The sequence below is a fragment of the Sinocyclocheilus grahami genome, unplaced genomic scaffold (assembly GCF_001515645.1).
Source record: "Sinocyclocheilus grahami isolate Dianchi unplaced genomic scaffold, SAMN03320097.WGS_v1.1 scaffold646.1, whole genome shotgun sequence".
Taxonomy (NCBI): domain Eukaryota; kingdom Metazoa; phylum Chordata; class Actinopteri; order Cypriniformes; family Cyprinidae; genus Sinocyclocheilus; species Sinocyclocheilus grahami.
Window position 1 is genome coordinate 368,472 of NW_015505825.1, and position 16,505 is coordinate 384,976.

General features: G+C 35.9%; 2 protein-coding genes across 3 annotated transcripts in view; both read right to left on the reverse strand.

Annotated features, from left to right (window-relative positions):
* Positions 1-5,375, reverse strand: part of LOC107558490 (polypeptide N-acetylgalactosaminyltransferase 16-like) — a 12,806-nt gene extending 7,431 nt beyond the window's left edge. For both annotated transcript variants that reach the window (XM_016242150.1, XM_016242149.1), the window contains exon 1: positions 5,082-5,375. In XM_016242150.1, the coding sequence (XP_016097636.1) occupies positions 5,082-5,255 (174 nt within the window). In that variant the 5' untranslated portion in view covers positions 5,256-5,375. The remainder of the gene's footprint in view (positions 1-5,081) is intronic.
* Positions 5,376-12,074: 6,699 nt separating this feature from the next.
* LOC107558491 (vam6/Vps39-like protein) overlaps positions 12,075-16,505 on the reverse strand; it is a 22,514-nt gene continuing 18,083 nt past the window's right edge. Inside the window, exons 22-25 of the mRNA XM_016242151.1 lie at positions 15,889-16,038; positions 15,352-15,486; positions 15,008-15,099; positions 12,075-12,860 (exon numbers count right to left, since the gene is read on the reverse strand). Coding sequence (XP_016097637.1) covers positions 12,782-12,860; positions 15,008-15,099; positions 15,352-15,486; positions 15,889-16,038 — 456 coding nt within the window. The 3' untranslated portion in view covers positions 12,075-12,781. The remainder of the gene's footprint in view (positions 12,861-15,007; positions 15,100-15,351; positions 15,487-15,888; positions 16,039-16,505) is intronic.

The window sequence follows — 16,505 nt, forward strand, 5'->3', positions numbered from 1 at the left end:
TTGTAGGACACAGAGACGACCACCTGGTGGAGGCAGGCTAAGGCTTTTGTCTGAGGAGCAAGAGAGGGAGCTTGTAAACATGGTCATTGCCTCGCCTAATATTCTTTTATGAGGGGAACAAATACTGAAATATCAGCGCAAGCTTCTCTCTTGTGTTCTGTTTGGATCTGTTTAGGAAGGGTTACAGATGCACAAAGCACCGCAGTGGATTTATTAGATGTGCCTTTTATGCAAAAGTGAGTGAGCAATTTCTCAGCATCCTTTGCATGTTGCTCCTATACACAAACTGATGATACACTATTAGTGGCGTTCTGCTAATGGCCTGGTTTGATTTTGTTGTACTTGTCCATTTGATGCATGTAAACAGCCAACAGCTTGGACACACACACACAACACAAACCCGACTCGACTGAAGGCTTGATTGAGAGAGTGTGTTTGGTGTTATTATACGATAAAGCAAATTAGCGAGCATATTAAATTATTTCTACAAAATCAAGCTTCCTGTAACAAAAACGAAAACCAGATACTTATAAAAATTCTCAAAATAATTGAACTGAAATAAAATAAATTATATAAAAATGTGTCATTTATTTTATTTCAGCTAGTTACCAATGCCACATTTCTCATTTTAGTTTTACTTGATGTTAAAAAACTAAAACTGTAATAAAAGAAAATTATAAAAAATATATTAAAAGAACTAATAAAAATGAAAAAATATATATATTATTATTATTATGCTGCAAAAATGCTACCATTTAAATAATAGTAATAATAATAGTACTATTATTATTATTAATAGTAATAATAATAATAATAATAATTATTATTATTATTTAAATCAAATTATTATTTAAATAAATTGCAGTCTTTTTGATTTGGTAGTCACTCTAAGCCATATTGCAATTTTGATAATAATATTTAAAAATATATATTAAGTATTTATAAAAAATATATAAAAAAATACAATAATTATTAATAATAACAATAATAATAATAATTATTATTAATATAATTTTTATTATTATGCTGCAAAAAGGCTACAATTTATTTAAATAATAGTAATAATAATAGTAATTAGTATTATTATTATTAATAATAATAACAATAATAATAATAATAATTATTATTATTATTACTATTTAAATCAAATTATTATTTAAATAAATTGCAGTCTTTTTGATTTGGTAGTCACTCTAAGCCATATTGTAATTTTGATAATAATGTAAAAAAATAAATATTACATATTTATAAAAAATTTATATTAAAAATACAATAATTATTAATTAATGCTGAAGTGGAAGCAACATTACAGGCATAACAGATGAGCTTCTACCGAGACAAATGATGCAAAAGCAAGTGTAGACCTCACAAAACTCATGCAGAAAGTCCATCTATCAAATGGCGATGAATACTGATGCGTTCTTACAGTAACTGTGTAGGTGTAAGATACTAATATATGTGATATACTGGCAGGATGATTGTGTAGGACAGAGCCTGTTCGTGGTGAATGCACTTCTGAAGTAAAGTCACAGCAGGTTTATGAACAGAGCTTTGGATAAAGGACTGCTGAGTGCATTCAGAAGCGCCTGCTGCTCTTTCTGAGAGTGTTTATGGAGTGCAGAGGGATTTTCACCTCTGTTTCCGCTTTCTTCAGAAATGGAAAGTGAGGTCGCTCTCTCTCAGCGCATGAGTGCTTCACGCTGTATCTCCAGCTCACAGCTTGAGTCTCCACTTCTTTCAGCTTAAAAAACGATTCTTACAAGAGATGCAATCAGGATTCTATCCAGCTGTCCTCATGCACAAGAACACGATCAACTACAGCACTGTCTGTGTATTTCATCAGGAATAAATGTCCTTTGACCCCCGTCCCCTTCAGTTTTCTTTTCCCCTCCTCTTCCTCTTTGTCTCCCACTATTAGGATTCATTTTCAAAATCACATAATCACCTGTGCTCCTTTTTATATCATCCTGAGATTCTGACCTGTGTGTCATCAGTTTTGCTACTTACAGTAACGTTCACACATGGCTAAATGTGGGCTGTTTGAGTTTATATTGTGATTCTTGAGGTAGCTATATTGTGTGTTTGTGTTTTCTAAATGAGAACATGGTTAAACCTGTGCAAAATGATGCCGTTCTTGTGTAGAGTTGAGCTGAAAACACTGAGCGTGTATGAAAACAGGTGAAATGTGTTCAAAGTTTTGAGAAACGTGTCTTTGTCAGAGGGATTTTCACCTCTGTTTCCGCTTTCTTCAGAAATGGAAAGTGAGGTCGCTCTCTCTCAGCGCATGAGTGCTTCACGCTGTATCTCCAGCTCACAGCTTGAGTCTCCACTTCTTTCAGCTTAAAAAACGATTCTTACAAGAGATGCAATCAGGATTCTATCCAGCTGTCCTCATGCACAAGAACACGATCAACTACAGCACTGTCTGTGTATTTCATCAGGAATAAATGTCCTTTGACCCCCGTCCCCTTCAGTTTTCTTTTCCCCTCCTCTTCCTCTTTGTCTCCCACTATTAGGATTCATTTTCAAAATCACATAATCACCTGTGCTCCTTTTTATATCATCCTGAGATTCTGACCTGTGTGTCATCAGTTTTGCTACTTACAGTAACGTTCACACATGGCTAAATGTGGGCTGTTTGAGTTTATATTGTGATTCTTGAGGTAGCTATATTGTGTGTTTGTGTTTTCTAAATGAGAACATGGTTAAACCTGTGCAAAATGATGCCGTTCTTGTGTAGAGTTGAGCTGAAAACACTGAGCGTGTATGAAAACAGGTGAAATGGGTTCAAAGTTTTGAGAAACGTGTCTTTGTTTCAGGAACTGTATGAATGGTTTGGAAAATTGTGCCAAACGAATCCGTTATAGTGTGTTAGCAATTGAGAAAAACGGTAAGGTAAGTGGTTGCAAAATATTGCATTTAAATACTTAAAAAAAAAAAAGTTATTCAACTAAATTGGTTTATTTAAATGTAGCTAAAATAAATTGATTGCAACCACATACCTTAAAACATTTAGTAAATTCAGTCAATCATTTTTTTCAGCGTATTTTTAAATATTTTATTAATAAAAAAGGGCTTCCTCGGACAAAATAAAAGTTTGACGGTTTAATATTTGATAATTAAGAAATTAAAAGAGCCATACAAATTAGTATTGCAACTGCAATGTTGTACTGTAAAATAAAATTATTGTCACTACTACTACTACTATATTATTTTTCTTAAATACTCAGTGAAATATAGTAATATTTTTGTTTGTTCAGTCATTTTTATATTTTTATTTACTAATAATGACACCATTATTATTATTGTTATTATTATCATCACAAAATTGTGGCTAATTATTTATTTTTTTTGTCAAATATTGAATTATTTAATATGTTTTTTGTAAATTTTGTATGAAAATATTTTCCATTACATTTCAGCACATATCTGTACATCACAGTTGCTGTAATTAAACTGCATTAGCCAATATAAATAAATAGAATATATAATACATAGAAATATGTATCGGCATTATATTAGCCCTCCAACTCATTAAAGGTGATGATATAGAGATCAGTGTTTGTGGAATTGGCCATTGAACAGTCCATTTTACCTAAAGGCTGGAATACATGAACAGATTTTGAAACACTGGGCATCGATTTTCTAAATAGTCACAGAAGAAAAACTAGCCATCATACACTACGCAATTTTCGATGAAATCTGTCAACACAAATCTGCAGAACGGCTCTATTTTTCAGCAAGAGCGTCAGCTTCTCCAGACTGTATATCGGGGGGAAATCAGGGCTTCCAGAATGAGCTGTAATTATTATGAAACCAGTGGTAAAAAAATCCATGTGCTAAGACAGACGTATAGTTCTTCTGCTCCAAGGCTCCAGCGCCGATGTGTTTTTGGTGCTTTATACAGAGTGATGCTCTGTTGCCTTGGAGCTCAGGACACAGTTCAGGGGACGCCTCTCCTGAGGTTTGACACATGCACGCACTGATTCTGTGACTTTTCTGCATGTATAGAGTCATTTGGATAGAAATCATAATACTTTGCATATTACACCTTCTTTTTACAAGCCAGCAGACGTCTGAGGAGCGTTTGCACTCTACCTGATGAATGTGGAGTCAAACTGTGAGGAGCAAAACAAGCACAGATGACTCACAATCATTCCAAGCGGTATATTAGAAGCAGATCTTTCAACAATATCAACACCGGTTGTATATCATCAGTCAGGTTGGGTAGTATTTTATATGAATTAATTAGCCCATAAAGCCTACTGTATCAAATTTCTAAGGCTTCTAAATGATCAACATGATCAAAAACCTGTTGCACACAATCAACATATTTATGATATTTATATAATTTTATGTCAGTATCTGCTATACTGTTATAAATTTTACATTACAGGCTGGCTATCAGAATTTCATCTTACTCTAAATATATTAACATGCGCACCAAATTACATATTTTTGCTTAGTTTGTATAAAACTGAACTGTTTTTTCCCCCCTCCATATTCTCACTCTATCATACTACGTAGATGAGCCTGATGTGTCAAATATGATACTCAACAAGAAACATATGCAAACTCTTTTACCGTATATATATTTTTTATCTAAAGGTTCATTTCAAAACTAGATTTTTCTGACTAGTATTATTTCATGTGTCAGGCTATACAGGGTGAAGTTTGAACATTTTATGTTTAATTATGTGATCTAAAATATCTAGTTTTTGGAATGCTGGCATCTATAATAAAAAAAACCTCATTACAATCTGTTAGAACTAGTTCCAAATTTGAATTGAAATCCCAATGTGAACAAATGATAATTAGATTTCTATTGGATTAGTTACTGATAAGGGACAAGGGTTTATAGTAGGTTAAATCCTAACAAAGGAAACATGGATCTCACACACACACACACACACGCACACACACACACACACCTGCATCTGGATTAAGGAAAAGCCTCTTACATGCACCTGACATCACGCTGATACACACACACACACACACACACACACACACACGCTTCATATATCAGAACATAGATAAACGCATGCATTACAGCAGTGATCATCATCATCATCACTCACGATCAGAGGAAGAGTGCGCTCCTCCAGCCTCCCGTGGTTCTTCAGCTGGGAGCCCGAGGAGGAGGAGGAGGAGGAGGAGGAAGGTTTGCTGTCCTGCCACAGGTAATAGAAGGTGCCGAGGATCCAGGCCACGGTGAGGATGAGGATGGCGTTGGCCCGAATCCTGCGCATCATGAGCGGCTCTGAGCTCCGTGTGTAATGCGCTGTCGGTGATGATGATGATGATGAAGCCGTGCGCAGTGAACTCTCTCTCTCTCTCTCTGTGGCGGGTTTCACTCAGGTCCTAGAGCCCTCCTCTCCTCGCATCACCGCACTCCACAGATCATCAGCGCATGACACTACAGTATTAAAAACAAACTGAAGTGTTTTTGCGATATGTAAATATGCTTTATATATGATTATGTCTATAGCATAATTACTCCAGTCTTCAGTGTCGCATGGTTATTCTAATATCTGCAGCTCAAGAAACATTTATGATTATTACCAGTGTAGAAAACAGTTGTGCCGCTTCACATTTTTTGTGGAAGCTACATTGTTTTTTCAGGATTCCTTGATGAATTGAAAAGTCAAAAGAGCAGCATTTATTTGAAATAGAAATTGTAAATCTCTATCTCTTGTTTATCGATTATGAATATGATTTTAACAGTAAAATACTGTAAAGATGCTACAGTAAAAACCTGTTAATTGGTTAACAGTAAGTTTCTGTAGCTACTATATGTGGCGCATAACTGTGATTACATTTAATGTAATTTTACAGTAAAGTACTGTTAAAATCACGTTTTTTGGAAGTGAAAAAGAACACATTGTATAATTTAGTTACAGTGAAAACCGTAAATTGGCATTCCCAGAATTCCCTGCATACATTTGACATTTTATGTTTTTTCATTGAAATAACTGTTTCTTCATAGTTGTTTTTCTTCTCAGATATGCAGATTAGGGTTTTATCTCACATCTAATGTTGTTGAATGAATGTGTATTGCATTATTTCAGTATCATGTGTGTTACATGGTGTTTAGTTTTTCATTGAATGACACTGTCAGCTTCTATATAAAAGTATTTCCCTCCTCAGCTTGTATAAAAGCTGTTTGTGATGAGTTTTGTTTCCTCATGTGACATTTTCATCACCATTGGTGGTTATCAGTGTATTACAAAGGTACAAAACAGATATTAGTACTTCAGTGGGTTGGTATATTATCATTATATCAGTTAATAAAAATGCATATTAATGACATCAGCAAACAATAATGCATAACAGATCAGCAGTTTTGTTAAATGCTTCAATGAAATGTTTTCACCAAGGCTGCATTTACGTGGCGAAAAATACAGTAAAAATATTAATATAATATTATGAAATGTTATTACAATTTAAAATTGTACAATTTTTTTATGTAATTTAAGCTGAATTGTCAGCATAATTACTCCAGTCTTCAGTGTCACATGGTCATTCTAATATCTGCAGCTCAAGAAACATTTCTGATTATTACCAGTGTAGAAAACAGTTGTGCTGCTTCATATTTTTGATGAATTGAAAATTAAAAAGAACAGCATTTTTTAAAAATAGAAATCTCTTGTAACATTATAAATGTCTTTTCTGTCACTTTTGATCAATTCAATGTGTCCTTACTAAATAAAAGTATTAATTTAAATGTAAAAAACAAATGCAAATATGAAAGTCTTTTAAGATTTCGTGGCATTTGTATCAATATGACTGTAATAATCTGAACCAAAACTGCAAAAAGCCTTTGTTGTAAATACTTACAACAACATCCAGTACTTTCATCGTGTGACAATAAAGATTTCCAATTCAATTCTATTCTAAAGAACATGCTTTCTCAAAGTTCTCTCCTCCAGCAGCTCATTAGTGTTTTGTTCTCCAGACTGAATGCAGAGCTCATGCTGAATTTATGCTGTTATGCATTGCGTTAGAAATAAGGCACAAGTAAAAACAATGTATACTAAAATGGTCTCATCTAATATACTGACATCGGAGAGAAAATAGCCAGGCATTTAAATCATGGAAACCTTTTAAAGAGGGATATACAGTACTAAAGTAAAAAATGACAAGAAACGTGGAAAAACAATCAATTAAATGAATGGAAAAATGATTCAATGCTTTTTCGAATTAAAGATCATGAGCTCCATTTGTGGATTTTTCTACACCAGCTCCATGAGCTCCAATAGCACAACTAATGCTGTATTACCCAATCAACATCCAGAACAGGAACTATCCGTTTAAAATGTTAGTATCTGCTAGATTACACTTTTACAAGCAGTTTTTTCAATACAAGCTATTGATTATCTGAGAGCAGATTTTGTGGTGATGTTTTGGGTCCGCTGGAGCTCAGCTCTTTAGATCAGATCTGTGCCTCTTGAAATGTGATTTCCTCCGCTCTTCTCCCACTCCTCGAGAAGCTGAAGGCACAAACAAGAGCCACCTGATCCTGGAGTCTCCAGAATGCAGCAGATGAAGCTCCTAATCCCTCTCAGAGCCACAGCTGCCATTCACAAGCCTGCTGCCAAAAGCCTTGTTTCAGCGCACAAAGATCTCCTTTTCTTTCTCGCTTTCTCTTCTGCTGGCTGTTCTGTTCTTCTGTCAAGCCAAGCAACCACCTAGTTTTACAGATTGAAATTAAATTTACAGTAAAAACTGAAATAATGCTAATATACCAAGTTACTAAAATGTGTTATTTACCTTTATATTATACAGACAATCACCATAAAACATAAAGAGAAAGTCCCATGATGAATCAAAGTTCATCACAAATAACTTTTCCACAAGCTGAAGTAAATACTAATATATGGAGGGTGGTCGGTGTCATACGCACAACAAAATAATGCAATACATATTACTTTATATTACACCACAAGATGTAATATAAAACTCAAATGTACATAACTGATAGTTATTTTTTTTATACTTTATTATGTCTTTCAATTCAAAAACAAATTTAATACAATTATGCAAGTGAAATTTTCCTTTGAAAACATAATATTTTTTACCAATAGTTATTCCTTATTTTTCCTTCTACTTTCTCGTCTGTTTACTTTTTTTTCTTTCTTTACAGTTATTTCAGTGAAAGACCATAAAATGTGAGGTAACACACAGGGAATTCTGGGAATGTCAAATTACAGGTTTTCACTGTTCAGTTCAATTCAATTCACATTTATTTGTATAGTGCTTTTCATAATATACACTGTAACTTATAAAAGTAAATTACCTTTTCACTTCCAAAACTGTAGATTTAACAGTATGCACTGTAAAATTTCCTGAAATGTCCTATTGCTTACAATTCTTCATCATATAAATGTGAAATTAACCATTAACCAGTTAACAGGTTTTTAATGTAACGCCTTTAACAGTGTTTTACTGTCAAAATTACAATCTTTTTTTTTCAAGTCGCCCTTGACTGTGTCTCTACAGTGTCTTACAGTTTCTAACTACCCTAGTAAAAAAGTGATATACCTGTATTTAAAATACATTTATTTCTTACCAAATATAGTTCAAATCTATTAACATATTTACTGACATATCGCTCGAGACTTACGGATATAAAAATGATAATTCTTTATTTGGAGTACTACTTGTGTACAATGCACATTTCTTAATATTAAGCCTAAAATGTGTTTTGATGTCACTATTGATGAGGACTGTATGATCTTTGAATAATAGCGATCTTTAAACACAAGATATTTAGAGTGTACCTGAAGTATACTTGCAATAGTTCCACTTTAGCACACACAAATATACTTAAAGGGATAGTTCACCCAGAGATGAAAATGTGATGTTTATCTGCTTACCCCCAGGGCATCCAAGATGTAGGTGACTTTGTTTCTTCAGTAGAACACAAACGGAGATTTTTAACTCAAACCGTTGCAGTCTGTCAGTCATATAATGTCAGTGGATGGGAATCACAGATTTGAGAGTCAAAAAAACATACACAAAACCCTGCGGCTCGTGATGATACATCGATGTGTAAAGACAAGAAACGATCGGTCTGTGCAAGAAACTGAAAGTGGATGGGAATCACAGCTTTGAGAGTCAAAAAAACATACACAAAACCCTGCGGCTCGTGATGATACATCGATGTGTAAAGACAAGAAACGATCGGTCTGTGCAAGAAACTGAAAATTTATATCGTTTTTTACCTCTGATTCACGCAATGTCCGAACTGTCCTGAGCACTCAAAATGGACCATTGACACTCTATCTACAATCTCAATTAGGAGCGTCAATGGTCCATTTGAGAGATAGGTGGCGGTTACGCACTTATAAGTGTGCGATCCGCCGTAAAGCAAGAAGAAGATGCGTCACACGTCGGTTGTTGAGAACGTGCTCAGGACAGTTCGGACATTGCGGTGAATCAGAGGTAAAAAACGATATAAATACTGTTCAGTTTCTTGCACAGACTGATTGTTTCGTGTCTTTACACATAAATGTATCGTCACGAGCTGCAGGGTTTAATTTGGTTTTGTTTGTGTATGTTTGTTTGACTCTCAAAGCCGTGATTCCCATTCACCTCCATTATATGACTGACAGACTGCAACGGTTCGAGTTAAAAATCGTTTGTGTTCTACTGAAGAAACAAAGTCACCTACATCTCGGATGCCCTGGGGGTAAGCAGATAAACATCAAAACATCATTTTTGGGTGAACTATCCCTTTAAGTATATCTTTAGTTGGACTTCAGCACCACTTCTGCACAATTAAAGTACATTAAGGACGAAAATTAGTTTACAATTTAGCAGACTTAAGTATACCCGTTTAGTATACCAAAAGTACAATACAGGGTAAGTCCACAAATAAATGTATAGTAGTATTTAGCATGAAATAAATGCATTTCAAATACATTTTAGCATATTTATTTTTCACTAGGGTAGAGTCAGCTCCTAGTATCCCAGTATTATATCTGCTGGACTTTTTTGACAGCAGCACTGGAACGATAACATTCTCACAAGCAGCAGCCTCCAAACACAATAAACACTGAGAGAGGATTTGTTGGTGCAATCAAAAGGTCACATTCAGTGTTTCAAATAAGCGAGATTTAGCAACGATCTGCCAAGGTTTGATCAGGAGGTCTGGTGTGAGGTGGCTGGCTCCTCCTCAGTGTAGCAGAATGATGAGGCTTTAGCAGGATCTTGGAAGGAGCAGAGACTCAGAGTATCTGTGTTTTGTAGCATGTGCTGGTTTGGCTGCACAAGCTGCCGTTGATTTGTTAGCTTGTCCTTGGCTTTTGAGCTTAGCGTGAGACCTGGTCATTGCCAATTACACAACATACACTTACTGCTCCAGAATCGCTATGGTTCTCAGAATCAGGGTTATTATACTAAATTAACAGTGTTGGGAAAGTTACTTTGGGAATGTAATAGATTACAGATTACAAGTTACCCTATTTGAAATGTAATAAGTAGTGTAACTTTCAATTACTTTATTAAAGTAATTTAACTGATTACATTTGGTTACTTTTGGATTACTTTTCTAAATTTCCCATTATTAATTTTCAAACATTTAATGCTGGCAGGGTTAAAAAAAAAAAACACAAATTATTGAATATGCATGTGTCCTAAACTCCTGAAACATTGGCGTCTCATATTTTTTGGGAAAGAAATCAATCCGATCTCTGTGTGTGAAAATATTGAGATGTAATCCTCAACATTTTCATATTTTTTCTCAGTAACTGTAAGATTAGTTTTATTTATTTTGTAATTAAATTACGTAACTCCATTACATGTAACTAGTTACTCCCAACTATGTAAACTACAGCTACAACTGAATTTTCCTTTTTATTTAGTCTATTTCTGATGTACTAACAAACTAAAACTGAAATAAAAATGAATGAAAACTGCATAGACATAACAAATAATAAAAAAACCTGACAAAAATCATAAAATTAAAAGGAAAACTGAAAAAATTAAATAAAAAATTTCATTAAGTTGGCATACTAAAACCACTAAAACTACCAAATTACCTTTAAAAAAAAAAAGATTGTAAATATTACAAATGATATAATAAATAATATCAAATATATAAAAATGACAAAATACTAAAACTTTAATTTTAAAATGAAAACAGAAAATATTAAATATTAATTAAAAACTGTAATAGGATCTGTAATGTTGCTAAAATAACAATCAAAGAAAAAAGTGGTTTGGCTACGAGTGTCTTGATAGTATCTGTCGGAGTAATTTCTCACGATTCTGTGTTTGCTTGCAGGCCCACCTTCAAGTCTTCATGATATTCTGGCATCTGTTACTCAGGTTCATCCTATACAGTTCAAACAAATCACACTGCACATAAGAGATGCGTGTTTATTAGATTTGTCTTCCACCTCAGATTTAATGTACAATCTATACAATCACATCCATTTCCAGCAACACATTTCAGGCCTCTTACAAAGGTTCAATGTAAGTGACCGTGCCTTTGTTTGAGCAGCAGTTCAGCTCACGGTTTACAGTTAACTGAAAGCACGAGCATCTGACAACAGTGTTAATTGGACAGATGCATTAGAAAGCCAGAAAAATACTGGTGCCCGTTTGGTGCCGACACGACTGCACACATAGGTGAAAGATTCCTGACAGTAAAGACAGCGTGTTAATAATAAATAAAGCCACTCAAGTAAACAGAAGAGAAAAAGTGGCATGCTACAGTGATTGTAGAGTCACCGCTCCGCTCTCCAAAACCTCATACAACCCAACAATGCATTGGTTAAAAAATAAAAAAACACACCCAGACTTCTAGCCGTAAACAAGTTATCTTAGAAACTAGAAAGGCATTCATCCTTCCATCTGACAGCCCATAGCAGAAAAACACTGTCAAATTTACAGTAAAATACTGGCAAGCCAGAAGTTGTCAGCCAGTTACCGTAACTGAATTATTTCAGAATACAGAAAAATACTGTATTTTTAATATATATGTAATTTACCAGATTGCAATTTTGTGGTAAAATTACAGTATTACACTGGTAAAAGCATTAGGAAAATGACCGTATTGTTAAAAAAACAACAACAGTATTTGTCTATATTCCGTCATTACAGTATATAACTTGTAATTAAATTACAGTAAGAACACTGTCAAAATGACAATGAACTGGCTGGCTGGCACCCCTGTCTCCAGTATCTGAGTGTAAATGATCCAGCTGTTTCTCCTGCAGTGTGTGTGCCAGTGCTGGCCTTTCTGTAGAGGGGCCACATTAAGGTTTTTATCTGGAGTCTGATTTCATCTCAAGCTAACGGAGTGAAGCAGAGCAGCTCAGAGTAACAGTCCTGAGCACCTGAAGGTGCACACAAACACATGCCTTTACTCTCCACTAAAGGCATCGGACAAAGCGTCATGTTGGATGAAAAGGTGCACTGTCCGCGATGAAGAAAAGGTGGGATGTGACAGAATAAGCGCTTCTCAGGGGACAGAGAGACGTCAGGGTCTGTGCTGTGCATTTAGGTGAAGCTTTCAAAGTGAAACACTATAAATCTGAATTTAGTCTCACTGTCCATGTTTTTTTTTGTTTTTTACTTTGGAAGTTGATTAATTTCTTCAGACAGACGTGTCGGCTTTGCGAGAGATGTAGAGAGAGAGAGAGAGAGAGAGAGAGAGAGAGAGAGACTGGCGTTTCCTTCGGCAGCGCGTCAGTCTGGCGTTTCCACGTTTGCCGAGCTCTCTGTGCTCAGCGTGTTTGGCGTTTCCGGCGTCTCCGGTCTGCAGGTTTGACTACTCCTCTGGACACAAGCTGCGATCTTTACAGCAGAAGTAGTGAACCACCACACCGTTAGGATACCTGGCAAAGGCACTGGACACAAAGACACAGAAATATAAATATGCATACAGTAAACCCCTAAATCATAGAGTGAAACTACACACTTGTTCAGTGGCTTGTTTTTGGATGGGTCTTTCAGACTCATTACAAAAAAAATAATTCATGACCCAATTATGCTATTAATTACTACTTCTATGGTAACACTATCTCTTCTGTGATTGGTGATTATAGAAAGTAACAGTCTGGGTCTGAAGTAAATGTTCCATTCATTTTCTCCACAGGGAAACGGATTTTAACAACAACTTATAAACCTTTAAAGGGGTCCTACTATACTTCTTCACTTTTTCTACTTTAGTTAGTGTGTAATGTTGCTGTTTGGGCATAAAAAAAATCTGCAAGGTTACAAATGTCAAAGTCCACTCCAAAGGGAGATATCATCTTTAACAGAAAATACTTTTCAAGAACTACAACAAACAACTGCTCTGGACTACAGCGTGCTTCATCTGGATATTGTGCCGTCTCATTTAAATAATGCCCACCCGTGGGCGAGGCCTGGTTGAGCTGCGCTAGAGAAGACGAAGAAGAGGAAGAGCTGCTTTAGTAGCGTGTTGTCGCCACGTCACATGACATTTCTGGAACACGCTCTTAGCAGTTCGCCAATCACAACACACTGGGCCAGCTAACCAATCAGAGCACATTTTGTATTTCAAAGGGCGTTTGAGACAGACTGGGAAGAGAAGTGTTGCACTAATGTAAAATATATGAAAAATAATGCGTTTTTGGAACAATTAAGCATGAAGACCTATTCTAGTACACCTCAAAAACTAAATCAGGACTTCGTAAAAGGGCATAATAGTGAGCTCTGAGGTTGCTAATCGATGGTGCCGTATTTTCTAGAATATAAGTTGCTTTTTTTATAATCTTAAACATGCTGTAAATTATATTCAAAAGCGACTCATATATGAATGCGACTATAATGTTTGTAAACATTTAATTCACCAATATTTGACATTATTTATTAACGTAATAACATGAATCAACGATAGGGCTGCACGACTGACAAAAATCATAAGTGTCGATTATTCCCTTGAAATTGTAATTGCGATTATTAGTTACGATTATCACAATTTACATTGAATGATGTTTATACCATTGTTTGATGCAACTGCATGCCGTATATTTATATGAAAATAAACAAGCTCAAAACACTCGAACTGAAAAACATTTAGTGCTTTTCTATAGTATTAAGCCTCAAATGTCAAATATACATCGGATTGGTTTCTTCTTTAAATTATAAAAAAAGTAAAAATATGAATGGTATTATAATGTTATACTAAAACTAAAACAATGGAAAAACCCTTAATACCTCACTATGTGGGAATATTAGCATAATGCCACCCAAATGTTCACGCAAGAAAAGAAGGCGTGGTTTCAGTAACCGCAGTTAGTGTTGAAGCAGCATGTCAGGGAGACGCTGTGTGTTTCTAGGTGAAAGCAAAAGCACTTTATTTGGCTTTCCGAAAGTAGATGCATTTAGGAATCTTTAAGATCACTTACAACAGAACAGCAATGCATTTTATGGACGACCGTTTCGTGAACATAGGAGAGGAGGTCATTCGGAGTTTATGACAATCTGGCGCTTCTGAATCAGCTACTGTTTTGTTATTAGTTTAAGTATTTGCTATGGACTGTTCAAATGCGGAGTTTTGCGCATCGTGTGTGTGTGTGTGTGAGAGAGACAGACAGAGAGAGAGGGAGAGAGACCAGCTTTATCACGGTGTCTGTCACGCGACTCTGTTCCCCTTTCGGGCTCTGTCTTTACATTTATTTTGAAAGATGAAGCTCGCGATTATGGTAAGGGGCGTTACATTTCCGACGAGTGCTTGCCAATCAGAGCAGACTGCGCTTGTCAGAAGGAGGGACTTTGTAGAAAACGAAGCGTTTGAGAGAGGCGGGGCATAGAGGACCTACAATAATGTACAGTATTTGAAAAATGTGTTTTTTGAACATTAAAGCATGTCAACATATTCTGTTATACCAAATAACAGTCTTGTGTCTTTCGCTACACACAAAAGTATGCACTTTTGCATTTCAAAAAACAAAATGCGCGTGGTGTGTATAGGCGAATGCTTTACGGAAAAGAATACTGCAATAATGTGAGATATTAGCATGAAGCGCACCTGTTTCCGATCTTCTTCTTGCACACTCTGCAGGTTTTCTCATCTGTGATGACACACTTCACCTGCTGGTGAAAGATACGTTCCTCCTGCACCTGCACACGGACAAAACCCATTCAAACATTATTAAATTAAACGAAACATAAGGGCCATTTTGGAGAGTAATTAGTTAGAATTAGTGATGCTTCTTATTCAACATTTAACAACTTAGCAGTTATTGCATTTTCTATTTCATCATTTTTCATCAAGTAACTGTGTAATCTGACAAAATGATGCAGTCACCAGTACCTTAAAAACACGGAATACAGCTTTAAAAGCAAATGAAAACTGTTCAGAAGTAAACAAACCCGCAGGAACTCGGCCTGTAGGAGGCTCTTCAGGACCTGGTCAAAGCGCTTCCTCCCAGCCTTCTCCACCAGCACACTCTCCAGAAAGACCTGGATCTCTCGGATCTGTGTGTTGGCTGGCAGCAGGTTTATGGCCTTATGAAAGGCAGAGAGAAACGGCATAAGACAGCGTGCCATGGATTCTGTAAGTGATTTGAAATTGTCAAATGGCTTCAGCTTTTTTGACATCCTTACAAGATGGAAATTCAACACCACAAAGGAAAGAGGAACTAAATTCAACAGGAACATGAACAGCATACAACATGCAGTTTTTCAGTATCTCACTCTCAGTCAGCTGAGGAAAGGAAACTATCATGGTTTGGTGATAACATCTTCAATTCTAGAATCAAATGTATATTTTCCTGTGTTCTAGCCCATGCAGAAGATGTTATGATGCTTGAGTGTTCTGGGTGCTTTTCAGAGATTTCCTATGCGGATGCTACGGTGTTCTGGGTGTTTGATAGCCTATGATATTGTTAGTAATTGGTGGATGCTCACTTTGGTGGTGTTCAGTTTGCTGTGGTGGAGCTGAAGAACTTTCAGGGCCGCCTGGAGGTTTGCCTGTGGCTCACATAACTCCATCTTTATGGGCCCGAGGAAGTGCACGTCCGGAGGAGACAGATACATGCGCAGCAGGGACAGATACACCTACAGACAGGAGAGACACACGGCACCTCTGTTAACATTAGACAAGGAGTGTCATCATTTACCAGCTGGCCACATTCACAGTGTTTGGGATTGACAGTCGTTTTTACAAACCCTCAGACTTCAAGCCTCACATATTTGCGTAATAGTGACTAAAGTAAATATTAAAGATGGTGAGTAGCATATTTTTCTTCTACTTTTTTTAAAATTTATTTATTTTACTAGCCTTAATGTTTTTGCATACAGTCTCTCCAAACAGCTTGCATTTTTTTACTTTTTTTTTAAAGGGGTCATATGATGCGATTTCAAGTTTTCCTTTCTCTTTGGAGTGTTACAAGCTGTTCGTGAATAGATAAGATCCCTAAAGTTGCAAAGACTGAAGTCTCAAACCCAAAGGGATATTCTTTATAAAAGTTAAGACTATTCCACGCCTTCCTAAAATGGCTCGTTCTAACACGCCCCCACATATC